Source organism: Amborella trichopoda, chromosome 13 (assembly GCF_054954075.1).
Source record: "Amborella trichopoda isolate Santa Cruz 75 chromosome 13, AtrichopodaSantaCruz75HAP2 v2.0, whole genome shotgun sequence".
Taxonomy (NCBI): Eukaryota; Viridiplantae; Streptophyta; class Magnoliopsida; order Amborellales; family Amborellaceae; genus Amborella; species Amborella trichopoda.
The window spans coordinates 46,731,441-46,759,359 of record NC_142348.1 but is presented as its reverse complement, the minus strand read 5'-3'; the positions used below and the strand labels follow the sequence as shown (position 1 = coordinate 46,759,359).

The 27,919-nt window shown below is 35.0% G+C and overlaps 1 protein-coding gene across 1 annotated transcript; it reads right to left on the bottom strand.

The window, feature by feature from the left end:
* Nucleotides 1-10,209: 10,209 nt before the first annotated feature.
* LOC18438281 ((-)-alpha-terpineol synthase) lies at nucleotides 10,210-26,815 on the bottom strand. The gene is made up of 6 exons (XM_006848465.4): nucleotides 26,587-26,815; nucleotides 13,417-13,819; nucleotides 12,355-12,573; nucleotides 11,255-11,393; nucleotides 10,910-11,158; nucleotides 10,210-10,744 (listed from the first exon to the last, which is right to left on the bottom strand). Exons 1-6 carry the CDS (start codon nucleotides 26,813-26,815, stop codon nucleotides 10,445-10,447), a joined length of 1,539 nt encoding a protein of 512 aa, XP_006848528.2. The 3' UTR covers nucleotides 10,210-10,444.
* Between the last annotated feature and the right edge of the window lie 1,104 nt (nucleotides 26,816-27,919).

Below are 27,919 nucleotides of genomic sequence, written 5' to 3'. Positions count from 1 at the left end.
TTTCTGATAGCAATATTGCGATAGGAATCAAGGTATTGATCAACGATGTTGCTCAGTCGGGAAAGCGAGTTCAGAAGGAAAGATTGGTGATAGTCTTTTACCAATGTTTAATGATAAATATTATCACTTGTAACCCAAAATTGTAATATTAATTGAGATAATAGATTTCTATTTACCGAGGCCGTAGATGTAGCCCTATGGGGTAAACCACGTACATAATGTAGCTTTATGGGGTGAACCACATAAATCGTGTGTTGTGGTAACGTGCCATTTTATGTTTGCTTTATTTTTTGCACACGATTTATAGTTGTATTCATCTACTTCGCATTTAGCCAATCATATACATGATCTTGGATGGGAACTTGTATTTGGGATTCCTGGTTGAATCAAGGCATTTCGAATGAATTGGCCTTGAAAGACGTCTATAAGATATCTGATGCTTATACTTTGGCCTTAAAAACAAAGGAAATAGTAAATCTTAGCGTTGGGAGAAACCACTCAGTAACAAGAGGTTCTACTTCAACACAGGGGCAGCAAGGTTTGACCTTTATAAGACCACCTATAGGATGTGGAAACCAAATCTCTCAGAATTTTTCAACTAGGCCAAACCCTAATATGGTGAGAGGTGGTGTTGAGAGAGGGCTTGGAGCACCTCAAACACCTCATGATAATATACAAATTGTGTGTTTCAAGTACCAACAGCCTGGCCATAAGGCATTCAATTGCCCCTCACGTCAATCCCCTGTCAAAGTTAATTTGGTCGAAGAAAATTATGAAGAAGAAGTCGATGAAGGATACACCTATGAAGGCTAATGTGATATTGGGATGAGCCAGACTTATGAAGGGACTGAGCCTTTCAAAGGTGAGATTGATGACTTATATGGAGATAAAGGGGGTGAAGCGTTAGTTATCCAGCGAATCATTCTATCAACCCCAAGATCTAGAGAGGAGTAGAAGTGACTGAGGCACAATATTTTTCGAACAACATGTACATCAGGAGGCAAGATATGCACAATACTAATTGATGATGGGAGTAGTAAAAATATTGTGTCTAAAAAGATAGTGGATAAACTTCAATTGAAAGAATATAAGCACCCACGCCATATCACATCCAATGGTTCAAGAAAGGCGGTGAGGTACTAGTTCTTACTCGATGTTTAGTTTTTTTTTCCATTAGTGCTAATTATAAAGACGAAGTGTGGGGCGATGTAGTACCTATGGATACATGTCACATATTACTTGGTAGACCATAGCTCAATGATCATGATATGGTGCATAAAACTAGACCAAACACTTATTCTTTTGTTAAAGATGGTATTAATATCATGATCTACCATGTGAAGCAACTTCCTACACCTAAATCCGCTAAAAAGGAGGGTTCAAAGTGGCTTAATGGGCAAAATTTAAAAGGGGGCAGGAAGGATATGGATGTGATTTATGTGTTGCTCGCAAAAAAAAAATATGTACCGACTACAATTCCTAGGTCTCTTGAACCTCAGCTTGAGAAATATAAAGATTTGATGCCTGAAAAATTACCTAATAGTCTTTCTCCAATGAGAAATATTCAGCATCACATTTACTTGGTGCCTGGTTCTAGCCTACCGAATTTGGCCCATTATCAAATGAGCTCCATCGAATATGAAGAGTTGCACAAACAAATTGTTGATTTGCTTAAGAATGGATCGATTCGAGAAAACATGTCACCATGTGCTGTCCCTACATTACTTAGTCCAAAGAAAGATGGGTCATGGAGGATGTGTGTGGACAGTCGAGCAATTAATAAAAGTACAATCAAGTACCGATTTTCCATATCCAAGATCGATGATATGTTAGATATGCTTAGTGGAGCTAAGGTTTTCTCAAAGATTGATTTATGGTGTGGGTACCATCAAATTCGGATTCGTCCTAGGGATAAATAGAAGACCGCATTCAAAACTCGAGATGGACTATATGAGTGGCTTGTGATGACATTCGGGCTTTCTAATGCCCAAAGCACATTCATGCGCCTAATGCACCAAGCACATTCATGCGGCTAAGAAATATCAATCGAACTTTACAAAAAAGTATCAAAACACTAATATACTACAATTTCCAGTAAAAGAGTGGTTGATCCACTTAATTGTTGATGATCAGCATGAACAACCTTTGACAAGGCTTGAAACAAAAATGCTAATGCAGCTGCACCCCATGCATACTGACCAGCTACGTCAATATCCTAAAAAAGTTGTAAGTAGATTGTAGGGACTGTACTATCTGTGGAATCCGTAAATATTGTGCACCTTACTAGATATAAGAGGTAGGCATGGGTGTATCGTATAAGAGTAGTACAATTATAGTTATCTGGTATCTGATTAAACATGTTCCTCAACCATGTCCGTCGGATAAAGGAATGGCTATGACCAGATGGCAGCTGTCCTATCATGCAGATTATATGTTCCTCGTAGTTCTCCACTCTCCTCACGGTTACAGCTACACCAATCACCCTTAACTGAAGAATTTTCCAGGTATCTTCAAGTATTGGCATCATCTCTCCGATGTCTGTATTAAAGTGCCACTTGTTTGTCTTAGCGTGCCACCTCTCGATGATTGTAAATAATGTGCCGCGGTCATGCTGATTCATCGATACTATAGTCAAAGGGTACAATCTTGATCTCCTGACCAAATCAATTTGGTCATTGTTTGTTAACGGCCATGCAACATTTGCATTAGGTTTCTCATCAATTTTGAGGATATTTTTTTGATCCTGAAATAGAATTTGTCATTTCAGATACTTAAAAAATATATTGATTAACTAACATGATAGACACAGAATATAATTCTAAATATTTCTACTTACATCCCTTTCCCATATCTTCTGTGATATATGTTCTCTTTGTCTAGTGAGCAATGAAGGAATCTCAGGACCTTTATGGAAAGGTGCATCTTTTGTCATGATCACTGTTCAAAAAGCCATCATACATAAAAAATCATTGTACATCAAAAAGCAAAAAACTATTCATTAATGAACATTTTCATAGTAAATGACACAATAGTATGATATTCAAATGTCCTACCAAGTATTCTTTAAATCCCTGATGAATTTGGTACCTATATTTAAAACCACTATATCTGAAACTTACTCTCTAATCCAAAAAATAACTCATGCCATCAAAGAAGTGCAGCATATTCAATATAAAGCTGATGTTATTACAGAAAAGTGCACTATCAAATGAGACAATTTACATTAGAATGAACTAATTCCGAATCCAAAATAAAACAATCAAAACCATGCGTTGGAACTTCAAATAATAAGTGCAGTGTTCAATACTTGAATCGTTGTACAAATAGACAAACATAAACCATCATTCATGTGCACAATATATTTTTCGCTCAAATAACCCCAAGATCAAACAATTTCCATGATCATCAAACTTGATCGATTTGTGAGTCAGAACATGGATTTTTGTAGATGATTCCAATTTATAAAAAATAAGCCAACAACCAATCTATTTTATGGTGAAATAAGATAGAACAAAAATGTTCGGGGGATTTTCTATTTATTGCTCAAAGAACTCCAAAACTAAACGAAAATCTCTGAAATAAAATATATGAAATTAAATCTTACCTAAAAAAGGTATATGAGGGAGAGAGAAATTGAGATTGAACACCGGCAGCGTTGATACGGCACAATGAAGACTGTAAAAGGGGTAGCCTCGTCTCTACCGTTGGGGTTTGATTTGGGGGTTTATAAGTTGAAAAGGGGATACGAAGCATTACGGTACTACAAGTATTGTAATATTTTATTAAGGTTATACGGTACAATGTCTACCGTTATTTGTTTTTAAGAAATTACGTTACTATAAGTACCATAATTGTTTTTTGCTTTATTACGGTACACTAAGTACAGCAGTTCATTGTTTCAACAATATGTTATGGTACTTTATGTACCATAGTAATTGATTTGTATATAATGGTACTACTTGTACCGTAATTTTTAAGTCCATGTGAGTAATAGATACCCTGGAAATTAATCCCCACCTTGTGGCCTGGGGATTTCTTTTCATAGACTAATCTAATAAAGGAAATATCTATAAGACCCTCTATGTACTTTTGAGATTGAAAAAAATCCTCGCAAGTTGTTCTTCTACGAGGGAGTAGAAGTAAACTGTACTCTTGAGAGAACATACTATATCATGCTCATGCGTATAATACACACCATAGATGCATCTGTTACCACTGTTACTCGGTGAGGACCGACTAGCCAAGATGACCGAAACCTCTTCTAGAAGTCATAAAGAAGTGCAGATTTATCCTTTTTTTTTTTTCCTTTCTGGTGAATAATCAAAATGTCTCTGTGTCTTCCCAAGTTCGTTTGATGGCGATGCATGTATTTCTATTATGTAGAAAGAGTCCACTTTACCTTGTGCAAATTCGCCTGAAGTAGGTCTTTTCAAAATTGGGATAAGCTTATATAAGGATGCGATCTTATAATGTAGAACTACGGATGCACCTCAAATATCCATAAGAAAAGTTAGTTTTAATGTTGAAAGACCCTTTGATTGAGTATGACTATGAAAAAAAGAAAAAGATTTTAAGTCTCAGAAATAGTGCATTTTATAACATATTATCTATACTGTCCATTTTCAAGATTTCATATGTTTATCGATCAACTTGATTTTAACCATTTTTTAAATTTAAAATTTTATAATTAGATAATGAAAATTGATTTTAAGATGATCCTAAAAACATTTTATAAAAAAATTATATACCATGATAAAATTTGAAGGTACACCTTACCTCTACAGCCATAAGTGCATTTGTATGCCAACTTTTCAAATTGGTGCAAAAGGAAGTACTTTGCTATTTCCCCAAAACAAGACAATGCTGTCGTGCGCCAAAAACCATGCCCAACGCATGTGGATGTCAAAAAGGCAACCCAAAACAAGACATGAGATACAAAAAAGCTTCATGTTTTTTTCCACAGGGGGTTCCAACTATGGGATCTATAAAGCCACACACACATAAGACCAATTAATTTTGACGCACAATATTACAATCGCATCGACTATGGGACTGGAAAAGGGCTTGCGTTGGGCTCAAGATAGCCCTAGCCCGAGACCGTCCCATGTCCTTATCGGGCCTAGCTCAGCCTGACCAAACTGGGCCATGGATCCTAGCCTTGGCCAGGTGTAATAAATTAAAAGAAGATAAAAAAAGAAAAGAAAAAATAAGGGTAAAGGTTGGGTGGCTATCGGGTCGGGTTTACCCGACGGTTCGACCCAATCTGGGTACGGGTCTAAGTTTTGGACTTGACCCGAACCCAACGTGAACATACGTATACACACACCCACCCACACACACACACATATACACTTCTACAAAACTATGCTTTTGGCATTTGTATGACTCCAAAACATGCAAAAACATTCTCTTCATCCTAATAATCAATCCTCAAAAAAATAAAATTCAATTTGCACCTTACATATGGTCAAAATGAGTCCCTTCCAATAGCGAATCTAGACCATTCATTTGGCAAATTTCAAAATCTGAGCTTTTACAAACTCAAAATCAATTTTTTCTTTTTTTACATTGTTCACTAATGATAATAAAGCTATCTAAAGAAATTGGAAACAAAAAAATCATTTGAAGGCCTAGATCTAATCATCATATCAAAATAGACAGCCTATGTTAATTGCCCTAAAAAAAAACTTTCTAGGTTTTGTTTTCAAAATCTGCTTTTTGTGATTGATCATTGAAATGAAAAGAGTGTATATTTCAAAATTGAGGTCAAAGAAATGTCTTTAACATAGTTTTTGGAGTTCGTTTCATTATATTACTATACAACTATTGCATGAAATCATTCCTCAATAGATATATATGTATGGATAAATTAGAAGATTCATTACATGTGATTTTCTCTCTTTTCTCTCTCTAGCTACTTCTCCATCTCCATACTTCTCTCTCCCTCTCTCTACCAACTACCCATGGTTATAATTGTGGGTTCACCGTGCTTTCTATTTCCCACCAGTAACACGTCTGACCTTGAGAAATGAGATAATGGCCTAGAAGTTATTCACAAATAACCCAAAAATCTCAATGCATGAGCTTCGTGTAGGATTTCTAACACGAGTTGCGAGATCTACATACAATGAATATAAATGATAAAAAATGTAGAGAAAGAAGGCTCTGCTTCAAAGGGTATTTTAGGGTGAATAATAATGAATTTTAAAATAGTGATAATTTGAAAGTTATTTTAGGGTGAATAATAATGAATTTTAAAACAGTGATAATTTGAAAGAAATGAGAAACCAGTATGGTAGCTTCGAAAGAAATTAGACAAAGGGTCCTAGTTTTGATAACATTTTGTTGCATACTTCTAGCCCCATAGAAGAGATTGATTCATGATAATGAACCATCCATTCCAAGGAATCAAAATTCTAAACATTCATCGGATAGAAAACAATACCAAAGTTGTAATCCATTGGGGTGCATTAAGAGGTTACTATTCAGTATTTGATTATCTAGCATCAACTCATCAATACAAACATCAATATTAATGAGATGGAAGAGCGACAATGACTTTGTTGAAATTTTATGGATAAGGCCTTGATATTATGTCACAAGTTTTTGGATAAAGCGCTGATACCACTGATAATTGATAGCACACACTCACTTTTGTTTTTAGAGAGATAAATACAAACACATTTATACGTTACGTACAATTACATATTGGTTTCCTCCGTAAGTTGCTTATATCTACAACTACAGGTACACATCACTTCAATACATGGAGCCCATATGTATAGGTATTTACATGGAAACCACCCACTACCCACGTGTTGGATAACTACCCATTAAAGAGATAACTTCTCACTATCTTAACTACTCATACATTCCACTTTTACAAATAGAGATAACTTCCCACCATCTTAACAACCCATACATTCTACTTTTTTTCATCATCTTTAACATACCCCTAGATGCAAAATTTCATATTTTCTTTTAAATTTCTTATTCTTGTTTTTTGTTACTTCTTCTTCTGCTTCTTGCTTCTTTTTCTTCTTTTTTTTTTTGTTTTTGCTTCTTCTTCTTCTACTTGCTTCTTGCTGCTTACTTCTTTTTTTGCTTCTTGTTTCTTTTTCTTCTATTTTTTTTTTTTTCTTCTTCTTCTTCTTGCTACTTGTTTTTGCTTATTCTTGTCCCGTGTTTTCTAAACACACTTTTTTGTTTATGCCTTCTCATTAGGCACCCTCGTGCCTTTTACAATTTCTTTTTTACGTCTTCTCATTAGGCACCTCATGTCCTTTATAGTTTATTTTTTAGGTCTTCTCATTAGGCACCCTCATGCCTTTTACAATTTCCTTTTTTTGCTTTCTCATTAGACACCCTCATGCCCTTTCATACCATCATCATGCCTTTCTATGGCTTGACAAACTATGACTGCGATGTTTATTTTCAGTTTTTCAAAAAATATTTTTCCTATGTCTACCCTAAGCATGGATTTCCCATGCCTTTCCATGGTACAACATATCAGGACTGTTGTGTCAAGTATTTCTTTTTACCCAAAAATTCGTTTTTCATTTTTCTTATGCCTACATAGGCATAGATTTCTCATGAGGACTACTCATGTCCACTTTTCAAAACTTTTTTTTTTTTTTTTAAATCTCATTTTCTGAAAACTTTTGAAAAAATATGACATCAAGAGCTCTCCAATTTTATTTCCCGACTTTTTAAAAATTTTCCATTTTCTTTTTCAAAGATAATCACATTTAAGAAATTCAACTTTGAAAATTGGAATCAATAGTTGAAAAATATTTTGACTACTATAGTGTGTCATATGAAATAGACTAGGAAATTAAATAAATAGATTTTAAATTTTTATCAACTTTTTTTCAAAATTTTATAACCTTTATCTTGAATTTTGTTTATGACCTGCTGAATTAAATTTCCATACCAACTTCTTTGGCAACCTGTGATCTCTTTATCTCCTTTTTGACAACCTGGGCTCTTCTATGCCTATATTTTTGGTAACCTGAGCTCTCCAATGCCTATCCTCAACTTGGACTCTCCGCACCAATGCATATCTCTTCGTTTTCTCACAACTTGGGATCCGATGTTTTTTTTTTTTTTTTTTTTCTGTTTTATCACAACCAATACTCTCCACACCAATGGCTATCTTCTTTTTTTCATTTTCCATTTTTTCTACAACCTGCGCTCTATGGGTTTATGGACAAATTTAATGCCCTCAGCCCTTTTAGACAAATATTCCAAAGGAAAAAATATGAATACGTTTGAATTTTATAGGCATTTTACCTCTAATACTTTTAGTATCGCACTTATGACCCAGTTACTTTTGTTTCCTTACTTTTATCCTTGAAGCATAAGTAAATGATTTAAAAACTAAAGTACCATCAGTCAAATTTCTCTCTCTACCTGCGCTCTCTTTAACTACCCTCCTTCTCTTTATTTCTCTACCCGCCCTCACTTTCTCTCTCTACCTACCATTTCGCTCTACCCAAGAGAAGGAAAGGTGGGAAGAGAGAGAGAAGGTAGAGAAAGAAAGAGGAGGGTAGATAGAGAGTGAAAGAGCGAGAGGGAAGGTAAAGAGAGAAAGAGAGAGAGGGGGAGGTAGAGAGACATATTTGACTGGGGGTAGTTATAGTTTTTAAAACAATTACTTTTTGATTGGGGGTAAAATCAAGAAAAAATAGTTGATGGGTCATGTGTGTGATATGAAAAGCTTTAGGAGTCGAATGTCCACAAGGTTTATTTTGGAGAATATATTAAGATATGGAAAATAATGGTAGATAAATTATTTAGAATACCTTCAACAATCTTGAGAATAGCAAAATAGTGCGTCCAAATAGAATTTCCATGCCCGCCTCTACATTTTTAATGAAAAAAAAATGCCCCCTTAAAAAATAATTGATTTTTAGTATAAAAACAAGATGAAAAAAATTAAAAAGAAATGTAAACATTTGACTTGTTTGATAACACCTAGAAGCATTAAAACTGACTATGAAAACAACTAAACTAAAGAAGATATAGACCTTCTCTCGATAAAAGATACAGAATTGAGTTTAGGTGTCCTAGATTGAGGCTGGCATCTACCAAGTTAGGAAGGTCGGGCCTAGGGCCCTGACTCGGGGTATGCCATTGTTTTTATTTTTTTCATTTTATTCTTTTCATTTATTTCTAAAACGCATATTTGTGCGAGCGTCCAGTTTTGTATTGCCAACAGTACATGGACGGTATTATGGCTAGTCTGTCACCCGAATCGTAATTTAACATGACCCATTCTCTTTCGAACCCCTTTTGACAAGTTTATGCCTAAAGCAAAGACTATTGTCTCTGCCAAAATTTTTAAATTAAAAAACACACCCATTTGCATCCATCTTTAAGATGGATGCTTAATGCCTCGGGGTACGCAAATAAAAATGTGTCTCCTGACACATGGAACAATTTCCTTTAAAAAAAAAAACAGCAAAATTTGAGAAAGTCCGCTAGAATTATGAATTGTAAATAAGCTTAGGAGCAATTGTGAAATGCTAAAAGATTGGTTAGTCCCAGGGGAGTATATTATCGATTTGCTCCCTCCGGAATAACACATGCTAGGCAATAGATTTTAAATTTTTATCAACTTTTTTTAAAAATTTTATAACATTTCTCTTGAATTTTTTTCATCACTTGCTGAATTAAATTTCCATACCGAATTCTTTGGCAACATGTGATCTCCTTATCTCCTTTTTGACAACCTGGGCTCTCCAATGCCTATATTTTTGGTAACCTGAGCTCTCCAATGCCTATCATCAACTTAGACTTTCCACACCAATGCCTATCTTTTCTTTTTTTTACAACTTGGGATCTGATGCTTTTTTTTTTTGGTTCTGTTTTTGTCACAACCTGTGCTCTCTACTCTAATGCCTATCTTCTTCTAATTTTTTTTCTTTTTTTTTTACAACATGTGCTCTGTGGTTATGGGCCCACCATGCTTCCGTTTAACAATCTGGGCTCTCTTCACAACTTGAGCTGAGCTCTGATACCATGTTGAAATTTTATGGATAAGGTATTGATATCATGTTGCAAGTTTTTGGATAAAGCATTGATACCACTGATAATTGAAAGCACGCACTCACTTTCTTTTTTAGAGAGATAAACACAAACACATTACGTAAAATTACATGTTGGTTACCTCTATAAGTTGCTTATATCTACAACCACAGGCACACATCACTTCAATACATGGAGCCCATATATATAAGCGTTTACAATAAAACTACCTGCTACTTACGTGTTGGATAACTACCCATTACCTACGGGAAGGGAGAGAATTTCCCACACTATCTTAACTACCCATATATTCTACTTTTACATAGAGATAGAAATAACATCTCACTATCTTAACTACCCATACATTCCACTTTCTTTGCATCATCACTTTAGATCCAAGAAAGGAAAATAAACCCTAAACATCAACACAAATGGGTTGGAAGAGCAAGGAGTTGAAGTGATCAAGTGTTGTACTGCTAGTAACACCGAAGCCTTCACCATATTGATACATGAACTCAAAGGATCTTGCAATATTTAAAGCATCCTTGATGGAGGTCTTTGGAAGTGGAGATGGAGTACGGCATTCTTGATGAAGATGCTTCCATATATCATTTATTAAATCCCTAATGTGCTCCCGCGCTTGTTCCTCTGATGCACCAGTCTCTTGCATGTAGCATTGTATTGATTTAAGTACATCTCCTCTTTCTTGTTCATCCTTCATGCACAATAGCAATATACTTTCTCAATTCTTGGATAAAATGAGTTCAAAATGTGCATGAGAGAATTTATGTGATTTACTAGTTGTAACATTTTCTTTACTTTAGCTAATAAAATCAAATAACGTTCAATTGAACATCTAAATCAAATGTGGTGCACATACTGTACTTGTTCCCATATCATTGGTAAGTCGTAGAAAGATAGAACAGAACCAGACAATCTTTGGACCTTGTTCTAAAAAATCAACAACTTCTTGTGTAATTCTCTCTCCAGAGAGAAAATAACCAGCAATCAAAACAAGCGGCCCCGAAATTGAGGTATAGGCATTGCTCAAGTACTCATCTAGAGTTGGTTTGTACCCACTGTGAAACCACTTTGCTTCTTTCAAGTATGCCTTGCATAGGCCAGCCCACTGTAACAGGAGAAATATATGCATCAGTAACTTCACAAGGGTAAGTCACATAAAACTTAATGCATATTGAGACCAAGTTAAATAGGAAATGCATACCGCTTTGCTGAGGGATCCGATGATGCAACAGCCCTGTTCCTTTAGACTATCATAGGCCATTTGATTCACAGTATTGTACAAGGCCATGTAACATGTTTTCATGTACTCAGGTAGTGACTCCATGGCTTTGAGGTCCCATCTGTTGATTCAATGACATAAGACTAAGTAGTTGAATACACGAGCCACACTGCCCTGCTTTGTCATCCATTTTATTGAGGGATTTGTTGACCTAACTCCTTAGTTTATGACATTTCATGGGTGATTTGCTCACTTACATCCTTGATTTGTGATGTTTGATCCTTGCTTTGTGATGTTTGCAACACTTTTCTAAGAAATGGAGGATCTAAATTCCCTTTAATGAAAACTAAACTATTACATGGGAGGAATTTTATAATAATATAAGAAGGCTAGTTTAGACCTCATGCATTTAATGGCAAGATTGATATGTGAATTCTGCACCATTTCTATGAGAGATACATATGGTCTATGTAATATTAGGGTGAGCACTCAATAGAAATGGGGGCATAAAAGCTAACCTATAAAACGAAAGTACGAAAAAATCATTTTGTGAGTATTATATATATAATCGGACAATAACATATCAATCCCTAGGATTTTGATACAAACTTCGAGCTCAATGTATTAATAATGTCCGGTTGATGTTAAGTGGTTGCACTGGAGGACAATTTTGGTTCAATTCAATGACTTTGGTATAGCATAGTATGGTTCACAATTATAATATGCCCAGATTATGGCTACAATGAACTGATGGTTTGAATCTAAAGCAAAAATCAGGTTTGGTAAAAAACCATATGTAACCAATTCTTAATCTGTTTTAGGTGGACAAACCAACTGGTTTCAAATGATTGGATTAGCTAAACGAGGATGGCCAATTTTAATACATGTTTTCAAATTATTATATTCATTTTTCTCCTCTTATTTCAAAAAGTTGGTTCAACCGATTCAACTAGTTGTCGGACTGGCTTTGACTAGATCAAAACCCTCACCAGTTCGGGGTGGCCGATCTAATCCCTATAGCATTGACAATATGTATTGATGTTTATGAACATATGGAATAAGTAATTTAGCGAGTATCATACCTTTCAACTGCTTCAGTGAAGAGCTCTAGGTCCTCTATTGATCCATACACATCATAAACATCATCTATTACTGTTATAAGAATGTTAGTTTTGGCCATGTCCCTCCTTGACCTGCCATATTGAGGCTCATAAGCTACCCCAGAAGAAACCAAGAAACACTCCAAGGTTCGCTCCCTAGCAAAAGGAAGTTTCTCACTCAGCCTTGTGTCTCTCCACCACCTGTTGATAAATACTTCTTATTCACAATTCGGCAATACGTTCTTTTTAATCAATAATGGAAGTAAAATTTCTTTGATATCACTTTTTGGCAACGGTTAGTTTTGAAGTTTTCAATAAATCAAATTCATGATAGACTCTTATGAATTTTGGGCATTTGGAAATTATTAAAATTCAAATAGGAATCAGTCAGAGACCTACAAAACGAATCTTAAAAGACTTCAAAAACTTAATTAAAGAAAAATTGTTCCACAAAGCTCTCGTATTGAAGTTCATATATAGATTTATATTTTCTTGGCAAAATATAAGGTAAATGGTCAAATCATCTTATAATGTCTGATCAAACCATTCTAATTAATGGTACCAGTTTTACTTTTATAGTTTCATTTCAATCAGATACCTTCTCATATAATATATCAAATAATAACCAAGTTGTTCTATCTTAAGGATTGGTAACTCTAATTAAGCAAGGGTAATTTGATAATTTTGACCATCGCAAATCACAATAATATCGTTATTGTTTTGTATTGCCAAACCTGAAAAACCAGGTGTTTTATTATCATTTGGCTCAAGCCAATTAAGTCGGCCAAATTATTGAAAAATCAGTGTTTGCTCGGGTTCCCAACCTTGAACAAAGATAACTTGTGAAACTTAAATCATAATAATCCTAATTTAAATGGGTTGATTTGACCACTTTAATGATGTTGTATGATAATATGGTCATTTAGTTGATATTTTCCCCATTTTCTTATTCACTCTCTAGATGTATCTAACTACCCTATTTTCTCTTGATAGGATATAATCTAAGATGCTTCGAAGTATTTGTCAAACCTTGGTGAACATTACCTGAACACTTCTTTAAGATCTGCTACGTGAAAGGATTGAACCATGTTGAAATTTAGCTTTGCAAGTTCAAGCAAAATTGGGTTCCTTTCTTTTTCCCCTTTGTAAACATCGATGTTATATCTGGCTTCCACTCTAACCTTTCTCCGAGAACGGGGAAGCTCTAGGGCATGGTGCACTTGCTCTCTAAGAAATGGTTCCATGCTGTCCATCTTACCCTTCAAATGCTTGGAAGTGAAGGCCTTAGCTTCATCTAATAACTCTTCTCCTGGTAAAGCAATACATGAAGCTTCAAACAAGCATAACATACCCTTCACATCTCCACTCACTTTTGTTATAAAACTCCCATCTCCATCTTTGAAGGGATTGATCCGTTCATCACAATCATGTTGTGTAAATTGGAGTGCTTACAAAAAGGATTCTATGTGACCCCCACCTACATATCTAGTATATGTTACCCTTTGTCTCCGCTATTAGATCTATATAGATGGCTAAGATTACTTGAGTCACAATGTCAAAAATTGGCTTTTACCGTCAAATCTTGATCGGACAGCTCAGAGTTTTTTATTTTAAGTTTGTATTCTATAAATAATTTTAAAGCAAAATTTGGGCCATACTTAGATATGTTAGGGGCACACATGAACAAAATAATAATAAAATATTTTTAAGATGAACAATTCCAATAATACCTTTGAAAATTTCAGGTGCATTTTTTTCATTTATTTTTACAAAAAATATTTAATTTTTTTTACCAGGTTCACCCTAATTTATGATGGGCCACCTAAAATTTCATCCAAAAATATTTTGTAGAAAAAAATGAAAAATAAAACAGTGTTTAGCGTGACATTGGGGTATGAACAATAGCAGCCGTTCGATTCAGATTGAACGACTAAGAAATGGGATCACATGGAAGTTATAGGTTCTTGGGCAAGATAAAAGCATTTCCCTTACAAAAATATGCTAAAAAGTCATTCATGGGATCTACAAAGTTTACAAATGTCAAAGAAAGTGGGAGTTATTTTCACTCGCACTCTCTCTCTCTCGAAATGAATTATTGTTCAAATTATAGTTAAAATTTTGTTCAAAATTTTGTTCTCTATTAAAGCCAATTTTGTAATTATAGTCAGAATTATTAAATTTTTTATTATAAAATCGAAAATTTAAAAAAAACACATGAAATGTCAAGTTGCTTTATCATTGGGCTATTATCCAAAAATAAAGGAAAGCTCTCTCCGTTAAAATGTCATAAAAATAGGATTTAGTATGTCTCGTTTCCTAAAATTTCCGTGTCTTTAAAGGGTTGCTATTAAATTTGACATAGATCTCTAAAAATGTTATTATATGAATATGAGATTTGAGTTTTTTAAAGATTTATATCAAATTTAATGGTGATCCTTTGGAGTCCTACACACATGTACGTGGAAGGGTCTCATAGGATCATTACTCTTTTAAAAATACGGGCTTGACAATAAATATATTTTTTAATATAATTTAAACCTACTTTTTCGAGAATATATATTCTATAACATGGAGATCATGATATGAAAATTAAATGAATTTTAAAAAATAGAAATAATAATTATATTAAGATAACTTTTAACCTGTTAGTTACAATTGTTTCTCGATAGACGACTTATTTGCTTCCATATTTAAAATTGATGCTTTATACCTCTGGACCACATATTGTAGAAATGCATTCCAATCTGCATGAAACAATTGTTCAAAAAATATCTAAATATGCATACAATTTACATGAGAAATAACTCGAGCATGCTTTTTCTCATATTTGGAAAACACTATTGGAAACCCACTGACAGTGAGAGAATATAACAACTTTAAAATTTTGAGATAGTTTGTCTCTAAAAATTTTAAAATTGCCTATGTCTTTAAAATTTAGAAGTTAATATAGTTTCTCTGTCTAAAAATTTTGACACAATTCTTCTCTCTAACAATTTGAAATTTGAGATAGCTTCTCTCTCTAAGAACTTAAGATAATTTCTCTATAAAAATTTTGGGATAGTTTCTCTCCATAAAAATTTTGAGATAGTAAATCTTGGTAAAATTTGATATAGTTTCTCTCTAAAATTTTAATACATGTTCTCTCTATAAAAATTAAAATTTGAGATAGTTTCTCTTTCTCTCTCTAAATTTTGAGCTAGTTTCTCTCTGTATTACATTATATATATATATATATATATATTACATTATATTAGGTTGTATATATTGTATATTTATATTTATATTTATATTTATGTTAGTAATAAATATTTGTTATCAAATACAGGTATCCAGAACTTCAACATTTCAGCAAGTTATCAAAAGGTATTCAGAATTTCTTTAAACTTTCTAGAATGAAATTTTCCACTTCCCAGGAAAGAAGGCCTTTTTTTTTTTTCTAAGGAACATTTATCTTCTAACAAAGAAGTGGACCCTAAAATTTGAAATAGTTTCTCCTCTCTAAAATTTTAATATATTTTTTATTTCTAAAACTTAAAATTTGAGATTATTTCTCTATAAAAATTTTGAGATAGATCGAGCAGATCTATGAACACCGGATAGTCTTGAAAATTGATAGTCTAGAAAATGCATTACAGAATGTACTATTTCCAAAACTTGAAATCCATTTGTTTTCATGTCCATATATTACGTATTTTAAAAATAATGTCTCATTAATTTTTAAAACATTATAAAAATATTTAATGTTAACTTTCATTAAAAATTTCAAATTTTGTAAATAGTTTATGACAAATTTATTATTTTTCTTAAAACAAAATTTAAAAGATCCTTAAAAACTATGCATATAATTTCATCAGACAATTACTACAATGACGTTATTTATTGTAATGATGTTACATCTTTTACTGTGTTTCTATCACATTTATACAATCAAGTATTATTCCAATGTTTTATAGTTATTGGAGAAGTTGACTAACCGACCCATTGTCTAGGGGGTGGCAATGTACCTAGACCCAACTCGGGTTTGGATATGGGTACAAAAGTTGGACGCAACGGGTCACGTTTAGGTCCAAATCTTGTAACTGAATACTTTTTGGGTCTTGGTCTAGGTATGACTGGGTTGGGTCGTGCATCATATTTTTGAAATATATTTAATATATTTAAATATATAAATTTTTTGAGTTTTGGGATGGGTCTGAGTACTGCCCGACCAGTTGCCATTGGAACCAACTAACTCTTGAGACCAACAAATATGCATGAGAAAAGCATGATAAGGGTGTTTAATTTTGTTGAAGATTGATGTCTTGTATTATAAGAAAATAAATATTTTGTTGAAGATTGATGTCTTGTATTATAAGAAAATAAATATGCCAAAGGTAGAGTCAAAAGGACGACTCCGGAGGGCCGTTAGAAGTACGAAGGGCTTGAGGCCCTGAGGAGTCGTCCTTATCAGGTTGACTCGTCTCCTGTAGGTGTTCGGGGGCGTCAGCCCCCGAATAAAGTTTTTGGATATATCCATACATGGGATTCGATATATCTGGGATTTTTATATATATTTGTACTTGGGGTGTTTCGATAATTTGTACCATCTATCTGAGATTCGATATATATTATTGCGATTGAGAGTTCATCTAGGGTTAAAGGAAAATACAAATCTCTTTGTAATTAGAGAGAATAGATAGGCGTGAGGAATGGAGCATTTGTAACCCTATTCTTCATTGCAAGTAAAAAAGCTCTCATCTCCCATGGACGTAGGCACTTTGCCAAACTACGTATATCTTTGTGTTGTAGTTAGTTCTCTCTTTCTTTTGTGTTTGTTTCTTTTTTTTTTTTTTCATGAACTACTTTTTGTTTCTACAAATTTTTCACAACATGGTTTGCAATTACACCCATGAGCCAGATCCCAAATGTGGGTGAGTGTCCTGGCTAAGAACTAAGACCATGACAAATATGGCTCGAGGACTAGGTTGAAAGGCAAGACCGGCTAGGCATGGCTAGAGGTGGCAATGGATACGGTGCGTCTGGTCGACCTCGACCTAGACCACACTTGAACCAGAACCAACGAGTCTAGAACTTGGACTTGGAACCGACTTGGTTCGGGTCCTATCAAAAACATGAAAAACATTTTTAAAAAAATCATATATATATATATATATATATATATACACACACACACACAATGAGACTATTTACCTTTAGTATAAGATGGTCACTATTAAGTTTTACCATTAAATATGACGTTGGGAGGCTGCATTTATTTCATTGACCAAACTCGAAGTTTAAAAGAAATTTTTTCGAACTTTGTGATACACCCAAGGTATCAGATTTCACATCTGATGGTTGCAAGTAAATGCGACCTCTTTGTACTAAAGGTAGATGGTCTCATTGTGGTTTGTATAAGGTTGCAACCTTAAATAATCAAATTAAGGCACACATCCAAATCTTCTCATAAAAATATAATTTTGGTGTAAAAATTCTTAGGATGGCTTGAGAATCTATTTTCATCTCTAATTATAAAATCTTAAACTCTAAAAATGATTCAAATCAAGTTAATCTATAAACACTTGAAATTTTTTGAAAATGGATGTTCCGGATAATGTGTTGCAAAATAAATTATTTTTAATACTCGAAATGTATTTTTCTTTTTATATTCATACATCTCGATGTCGAGATGATCACCTGTAGGGTTTTCCAACAAAAAAATAACCCTTTACAATAGAATTTTCAGGTGCGCCTTATTCTACATTTTAAGGGTGAAATGGACAAATGAGTTTTTAACACCTTCAATAAATTTTGAAACTAAAAAAATATACATATCTTGCAGATTTTTGAACACTTACGATAAAAAAGACAGTTTAGATAATTTATTGAAATATACACTATTATTTAGAGTGTGATACCTAATAGCTCTTTACAACCGTAATGTTCAAATCGGAATTACAATTCCTGATGAGTTATTAGGTGAGGCTTTACTCATTTTGACAGGGTTGCCTATCAAACCAGGAAAAAACAACACCAATTGAATCTTCTTGTCCATATACCAAAAATTCCATTGACTTAGAGGGGGGACCAATAAAGACATGTAACACGAGACCCCATACCGGATGACATGAACTCAAACGTAAGCATGAAGCTTCCTCCCTATGTCATGCCTTGTTTTGAGTTGCTTTTTGACTTCAACATGCGCTGGGCATCGTTTTTTGCCGACAACGTTGTTTTTTTCTTGGGGAAGTAGCAAAGCACTTTCTTTTGCACCAATTTACAAAGAACTACTTGGGGAAAATTTGCACCAGGGAAAGTCGACTTTTTGTACAGTATGCAACGTGCACTTCTGATTATTCGACAGAAGGAAAAAAAAAAAAAAAAGAAGCCATGTGCACTTCTTTATAACTTCTAGAAGAGGTTTTGGTCATCTTCGGTGGTCGATCCTCAATGAGTAACAGTGGTAACTGATGTATCTATGGTGTATATTATACACATGAGCATGAATAGAATGTTCTTTCAGGAAGTATAGTTTACTTCTACTCCCCCCACAGAAGATATGTTTGGGAGGATTTTTTAAATCTGGAAAATTACATAGAGGGTTCGATTAGAATTTTCTTTTGGCTGTACACGTTGCATTGGGTGATTGGTTAGAGATTTAGTAGGATATCACATTTGTACAATATTAGTTGTGCTTTCTATAAATTTGGATTTATATTAATTAGTTTGTTATAAATTTCAAAATTTAGGATTATCTCAATTCTTTGCTCCAGCTAATAGATCATTGTGATTCAAATTGGGCCACTTGCCCGCGGTCGACTATTGGTTATTTCACTTCCCTTAGTGCTGGTCGACTTTTATAGACGACTAAGAAACAACCAACAATATTACGATCTTCGGCTAAAGCTGATTATCGTGCCATGGTTGTATACGTGTGAACTGTTGTAGCTCAAGGCCTTAATTCAGGACCTTGGTGTATTACACCCTCATCAAATGTGCATATACTGCGACAATCAGGCTGCCGTTCACATTGCTGCCAACCATGTGTTTCACGAACAAACTAAGCATACAGAACTTGATTATCATCTGATCCCGAAAAAAATCCGTTCGGGCATTCTTAAAACTTTTCACATCTCTACTAAGCACCGAGTCACATACATTCTCACCAAAGCATTAAGTCGCAAGCAATAACAATTTCTTTAAAGTAAGTTGGGAGTCAAGTATCTTCATGCGCCAACTTGAGGGAGAGTTTTGGGCAATTGGTTAGATATTTAGTAGGATATCACAGTGGTGCAACATTAGTTGTACTTTTTATAAAGGGAAAAGTTTATATAGAGCCGAGGCTCTAAACAATCAAATTGGAGCCTACCTCAAAAATTTGATTAGAAGAGGTTGTTTTGATACCCAAATATTCTCAAATCGATCATCTCGATATCAAGATGCATGGACATGAGAAAAAATAGATTTCAACTTTTGGAAATAGTGCATTTTATAAGGCATTTTTGGACCGTCACTTTTCGTGATTTTCAAGATTTCATAGGTTTGCTTGATCTACACTATTTTTGAAGCTTTTAAATTTAATAAGTAGAGATGAAAATATATTTTAGTGCTGTCACAAAGATTTTCAATGTTGAAACTACAATTCTCAATACTATTTAAAAGGTGGGCTCTACTTTGATCGTTTAGAGCCTTGGCTCTATGCAAACCACATCCTTTTATAAATTTGAAAGTGTATTAGTTAATTTGTTGTACATTTCAAAAATTAGGATTATCTCAATCTCTATAATATTGAGATTATTGTGACCAAGTTATATGCTCAAGAAGTGAAAGAAATAGTAAGTGAAGAGGGAAATAAAAGAATGATGAAATAGAAACGAAATAAAAATGAATGAGCAGTTGGGGTATGATTTAGAAAGAGAAGAGAATGTTTAAAAGTGAGAAAATGGGGTGAATAGGGTAGAAGAATGATGGACCCGCCTAAGGTGCGGCTCTGGACTACGTATGAGGTAGCTTGAGGTAGGAAAGGATAAGAAGAGATGAAAGGGAGATGAACCCGCCTATGGTACCGCTCCGAGCTACAAAAAGGGGATGAGAGAGTAAGGGAGATAAGAAAGAAGAGAGGGAGAAAATGGACACGCCTATGGCGCAGGTCCGAGCTTTGGGGGAGGTGAGAGAATAAAGGGGAGAAGAGAGTGGGAGAGAGAGGAGTGGATCCGCCTATGGCGTGGGTCCATCAATTGGGAGAGAGAGTAAGAGAGGAAGAGAGAGAGGAGTGAATGAGAGAGAGTGAGAGAAGAGCAGACCCACTTATGGCATGGGTCCATGAGCGAGAGGGAGAGAGAAAGAATAAAGGAGAGGGCCGAACCCACCTATGGCACAGGTCTGTAACTAGAGAGAGAGAAAGGGAGAGAAGAAGAGAAGGGAGACGGGTGGACCTGCCTATGGCATGGGTCCATAACCCAAGAGAGAGAGAGAGAGAGAGAGTAAGGGAGAGAAAGAAGAGAAGGGATAGGGGCGGACCTACTTATGGCGTGGGTCCATAACCCGAGTGAGAGAGAGGGAGAGAGAAAAAAAAAAAATGAGGGGAGAGAGTGCTGGGCCAGCCCTAGGCACGGCTCTGGATTTGGACGAGAAAGAGAGAGAGAAAGAAGAGAGAGAAAGAGAGAAAAAAGGGAGAGAAAGATAGAAGGAAGAGAGGAGAGAGGGGAAGAAGAGAGAAAGAGAGAGAAGGAGAAAACGGCGAGAGAAAAGGGAGAGAAAGAAGAGAGGGAAGGAGAGAAGAGAGAGGAGAGAGAATAGAACTAAAATAGGCTTGAGCCTAGGTGCACCTTCATCGTTCCCTTTGCATGCACATGAGAGAGAGGTATTGGTCTTTATGAGTCTAAGTTAAGGTTTAAAGTCTAGGTGTATGGCTTATGTTTAAAGATAGGTTGAGGTATGGTGTATATAAACTAGGGTGTACGGTATAAGGTAAGGTGAAGGATCATTAAGGTAAGGAATAGGGAGTATGAAGTAGGATTGGAAGCTAGGGGTTCTAAGGTTTATGGAAGCTAAGAGTTCTAAGGAGTATGAGATTGGGAGTTAGGAATCCTAAGGTAGTTAAAACTTTGGAGTTCTAAGAAGTGTGGGGTTCTAGGGGTATTTTCTCTCTCTAAAATTTTTTTCTCTCTCCTCTCATCTTGAGTATTGAACATGAAAGCAAAGCAAACGAACAAGCAAGAATTTCAAGAGCTTGATTGTTGATGACTAAGGATCCATGAGAGAGCATTACAAATGACTCAAGTTCTTTATATAGAGCATCCACAAAACAAGGGTGGAATGCTAAAAAACAACCAAAATTGTAAAAAAAAAAAACACATTTTATGAATTAAAATAGTAATCTCGTTTTTGGGCCAAATGACTAAAATACCCTTTAGCACTTTTCAACAAATGACAAAACCATCTCTCTAGGGGGCCCTCTAGCCATTGCTAGGCCTCGAGAGTTTTTTTGGATGCTTATGGTGCTAATTTGAGCGATCAATAGTCATAGAATCGATGCTTGAACTATTATGCACGTTTTGATACCCTTTGATAATCTAGAAACAGATTTTTAAGGAAGAACCCAAAATCCGGTCAAGTTCCATAAACTTGTGATTTTTTTACCACCAATCTGGAATGATCTATGACATTCTAGGCCTTCTTTTTTTTATCACAACTTAAGGAGGACACTATCATGATCATTTTGTGATAAATTTCGTCCATTTTGATATCTGTTTGAGCATGTTCTAATTTTGGGAAGTTACCGACAAATGGGATTCCGACGACCGAAAAAGTATGTCATTTTCCATCTCAAAATTTATATCATCCGGCTTCCAACCGTTCACAAAAACTATATCAAACTGTAGCTCTTTGAAACACGGTCGCACCGGACCCATACTTACAACGATCCGATATCGGGATCTTGAGCTATGGGCTCTTAAAGAATTGGATATTCTTCTTTACGAAATCTAAAATTTCATGGTTCGAGCACATATTCTCTCTAGAAATTATCTCGCTCTGGGCTACACCATGACGCGGTGTCATATGTCAAAACTAGTGGGTCATCGAGATCTAGCTCGTGTTCGAATTTTAGCTTAATTGGACTAAAACAAGCAAGTTATGAGCATTTAAAAATCATCATGAAATGAGAAAACACAATTTCCATAAATAGAAATTGGACCACTAAGGCTGCACCGCAATAGTATAAAACCCACCATTTTGTGGTAAGTTACACTTGGAATAGTCCCCGAAGGTTCGATTGAGCCGAAATTTGGTACCTAATGGTTTTTCGATATCACGGATGCAATGGTGGTAGTGTTATACTATTTTGAGAACCATCGAATAGGGATATAGTTATAGGATCCATTTTCAGCATGATAAGAACTGAATTTGAAAACCAAGTTTTATCCTGATCATATCAAAACTTGTCAGAAAGCGACACTGCTTTGTGGGTATCCTTAAGGTATCCAAAACTACCAATTCATGCAATTTGAGGCCATTTTGACACTTCTTCAGAGGTCACCCAAATTTAGGCTTATTGCAATAGTGTTCCCGTATATAGAATTTTAGAAAGAGATAGAAAGTCTTTTAAGAAATTTAATTATGCCCCACACTATTTTGTGGTAGTTCTTTCATTGTATATATAATGGTAATACAATTGTTGAATACATACTTTCCTATCCTGTTACATGCAATATACACTTTCTTGTTATATTCTCATCTCAAAAGGAAATGACAATGTTTCTGTTGTGGCCTTTCTAAAAACTAGAATTGGATATTGTTTCTATTACTCCCCCTCAAACTCGTCAAAGGAGGCATTTGAAGCTCGAGCTTGAAGCAAATATCTCGAAAAAACTTCTCGTGGCAAAGGCTTGGTGAAGATATCGGCTACTTGATTGCGAGAGTAAACAAAATGAGTGATAAGTAATCCAAGAGTAACTTTTTCACGCACAAAATGATAGTCTAACTCAATATGCTTTGTCCGTGCATGAAAGACATGATTAACTGTCATATAAAGAGCACTAATATTGTTACAAAAAAGTGTTGGTGGCTGAGGAAGAGGCAACCCAACGTCCCAAAGAACCAAAGAAAGGCATGTCAATTTTGCTGCAATGGACACCATAGATTAGTATTCCATTTCAGCATGAGCCATAATCGACTGTTTCTTAACACTTCAAGATATGCAGTTAGAACCAAGATAGATGCAGAAACCAGTAGTTGAAAAACGTGTAGTTAGAAACCCAACCCAATCTGCATCAGAGATAACATATAACTCAAGGGAACTGACAGATAATATTCTTAAACCACAAGATTGTGTACCATTGAGATAATGAATAATCCGTTTAGTAGCCTGAAAATGTGCAATTATAGGGGCATGCATAAATTGACATATTGTATTAACACTATAGGAAATTTCTGACCGTGTTATGGTAATGTATTGGAGCGCACCAATAGTGCTCCGATAAAGAGAATGATCAGGAAATGAATCAGAGTTCCCATGAATATTATTCTTTATTGCCACTGGTGTTGAAATAGGTTTGACACCAAGCATCTGCGCACGATCAAGAAGATCTCGGGCATATTTACTTTGTGAGAGAAAAATTCCACTTGAAAAATAAGATACCTCTATGCCAAGAAATTAGTAAAGAGGTCCAAGATCTTTCATTGCAAATTCCTTTCCAAGTTTAGAAATGAACAATTCTAGAAGATCTGAATTATCACCAGTAATAATAATATCATTAACATCAAGGAAAAATATAATAGTGCCTTGAGTAACGAGAAACAAATAGAGACGAGTCAGCTATATTGCAATAAAACCCATATGATAATAAATAGGCACTAAATCGATCAAACCAGATCTGAGGTGCTTGCTTGAGACCACATAAAGCTATTTTTAATTAGCAAATATGATTTTGATATTTTGAGCTCACAAATCCATGAGGTTATTCCATAAGAAAGCCATGCAGGAAGTAATTTTCACATCAAGTTGTTTGATAGGCCAGTGGCGCACAATAGCTATGGTGAGCACAATCCGGAAACTAGCAAGCTTAATAACAAGACTGAATATTTCAGAGAAATTAATTCCAGCAATCTGATTATATCCTTTAGCAACTAGTTTGGCCTTAAGTCTCACTATACTTCCATTAAACCTTAATTTAGTCTTATAGACCCAACGCCAACCAACAACATTCATACTTGGAAGATGTGGAACGAGCTCCTAAGTTGAATTAACATGTAGGGCTTCAATTTCTTATTCCATCGCATGAAGCCGACCTGGACGACTCAAGGCATAATTAATTATTTTAGGCTCTGAAGGGATAGCTTTAACAGTATGAGCTCTTGAAATTGCTGCCATGGAAGGGAGAATCTGTAGTCTTCGAGTATCATCTTGAGATCTTGTGACCATGTGATGATGACGATGCTCAGAGGCTGATAACAAATTCAATTGGTTGGTTTCTTAAGTGACAACATTTTCATCACCATGATTGTGTATTGGATCATCCTAGACATCTTGGATTGGTGTTGCAGATATCTTCCTTCACAAGAGAAGTTAAAGGACTATCATTAGTGATGGGCAAAGTAGGACCTGAAGAGCCAGATACATCAAGGACTTTCTGCATTGGTAGTTTATGTGGAGGTGATGAATCAAAAAATGAAAGAGTTTGTATGTCAGACTCATAACAATCTAATCATTCTGCATAGGTGGAAAGCTTGCTCCTGAACCTAAGCACTATCAAACAAAGAATTGGAGTTAACATAAAGAAAAGTATTTTCATCAAACACAATATGTTTAGGGATATAGACTCGGCCTGTGGGTGGATGTAGACATCTGTAGCCCTTAAGCCTAAGAAAACACATGGAAGAGAGTGGGGACTAAATTTATTTGCAGCATAGCCTCGAAGATATGGAAAACCCCAACAACCAAATACTCAAAGAGAGAAGTAGTCTGGTAACAGTTCAAACAATAATAAGTATGGTGAATCTATCTTTAAATTGGTTGAGGGAATTCTATTGATAACAAATACTGCAATATGAAGGCTTCAACCCAAAAACGTTTAGGAATTCATATATGAAACATCATTGTAAGACCCAATTCTAAAATATTTCTATATTTCCTTTCAGCTATTTCATTTTGCTCAAGGGTTCCCGGACATGATAAATGTTGCATGATTCCATTGTCATTGAGATGAGCAATAAATTCTTTCTTAGGAAATTCACCACCTCCATCACATTGAAAAACTCGAATTCTTTTATCCGTCTAACAACTAACACAAATTGAATGATACTTGTTTCATGCATTAATATTAATCAATTCTTTAGATTCTAAGTAACAAACAACTTTATTTTGAGGATGTCCAAGACATTGATGCCACATATCTTCTGACATTAAAGCTTGTTTCACTTCTTCAAGTGCACACAATACTCCCTTTCTACTCTTGCTGACCAGAGTTCTCCCTATGCTCATTTCTTTAATTAGAAAACCATTAGTTGAGTACTAAAAAATACAAGGGACATCTGTTGTAAATTGGGTAACAGATAATAGGTTCTTTTTCATTTAAGGCACCACGAAGATATTAGAAATATTGAATCTTTCAGAGCCAATAACAATATTTGTATCACCGTCATGTGAACATAGTTAATTGTTCACCATTCCCAACCTTGACTCTATCTATTCCTCCATAGGGATGAAGATTTTGTTGCTTGCTTGGATCTCCTATCATATGAGTGGAGGCACATGTGTCCGAGAACCATTTTGAGTCTTGTGAATTAGATATAGTCATTGCAGCAAGGGCCCTCGAGAGTTGAAGAAACGTTGACAACCAATGTTTGTTATCCACTTGCCTTTGTATTTTTGGTTACATTTGTTAGATCCAAAAAAATTTTGTTGTCCAATAAAGGGCATATTTCGATTTGGATCTAAGAGTTATTTATAGACATGAGGCTGATTTTGAATCTCATGACTTTAAAGAAAAGGTATAATTTCATAATAAGAAATAACCAAAGGCTTAAGCTTAGTGGTAGCAAAACTCTCATATTTTTTACCAAGTCGATTGATACGCCAAAAAGCCTTATTTTCATCTATTACAGGTTTTTCCAATAGCTGCCAAATCATCACATATACTCTTGAATTTGCATATGAATTCTGATAGGGTTGAACTCTCTTTCTTGTAGAGTTGCAGTTGCTGGTAAGTTGGAACTCTCAAGCCTGAGAATTACCTGCATAGGTATTCTTCAGGCATTTCCAAACTTCTACAGAAGTCTTGAGGCCAACAATAAGGCCAAGACACTCTTCTGATAATGTCCATGTGATCCAAGCTTTAAGAAACCAGTCGGACTTCAACCATGATTTGTAATATGAGTTTTCGATTTCATTCTTACTATCAGGAGAGGAAATCTTTTGACTTGGTGGTAGGGTAATCACTATTAATAAATCCAAAAAGCTCATGACTCTCAATGAGAGAGAGCATTTGAGTTCCCATAAGAGATAGTCGTTCTGTGTAAACTTAATAGACACAAAGTTTCCTATATTAAGGATGGAAGGATATGGATATATTTGTTTGACGATGATAAAGTATCCATTGGAGCGAATATGTATTTGAAGGGAGAGGGTGAGAGAGTGAACTTGAGGATCTTTTTTTATAGAGAAATTGGATACGCAAGAGAGGGTGATATGGGTTGTGCGTGACTTGGTTATTAGGGTAAGAAATAATATAAAAATTGGAGTCGGTTTTAATGTTGATGGAGGGAGTGGGTTATTTAAGGACGTGAGGTTTAAATATGTGAGAGATAAATAGAGGGAGTTGGATGTGCGATGGGATGAAGCTTAAGAAGCCAAGAGAGTGAAACGGTGAGGTGAGGAGAGAGTCTTTAATGGCCAGAAGGGAAAAATAAAAATAAAAAAATGTGAGAGGCAAAAGTGGTGCAAGGAAAAAAAAAAAAGAAGAAGACGATAATGGCTTAATAAAAATAAAAGATGAGTCAAGATGAGGTTGCTGCCGACTTTAGATTGAAAAACTACTTCAAAATGAATTGCTGAGAGGTTCGGTGATGACTATATAAAATTTTAGGGAGAGAGAGCAACTCTTTTTTAAAAAAAAATTGTGTCCCACACTATGACAAAAGAAATATAATATAAGGTGCCATGCATTTGCCACAATTTATGAAATCTAACGTCTCAAACTACATTATAATGAGAGAGACGTGAGTTGAGTGATATGGAAGAAGGCCTTACGTGTGGGCTTACGTCATCTAACCACCAGGGTTACTAATTCCGTGAACAATTTACATTTATTAGTGGACAAGCCGTACAAGATTTTAGCGGATACGCTATACTATATTTGGTTTAATTAAATTAAGCAAAGGAAAATGGATTGATAGGGGAAAAGAGGCTGGGTCGTGGTGTTAGCACCCGAATACCTAGTTTTGAGTTTCATTGACACCTGCTAACTCCTAATTTATTTAATAAAACGGGTAAGGATCTTTCTTCTCCACCTAATTACAAAAAAAACAAAAAAATAAAAAAAAAGAAAGGGTTGGCTTCAACCCAATC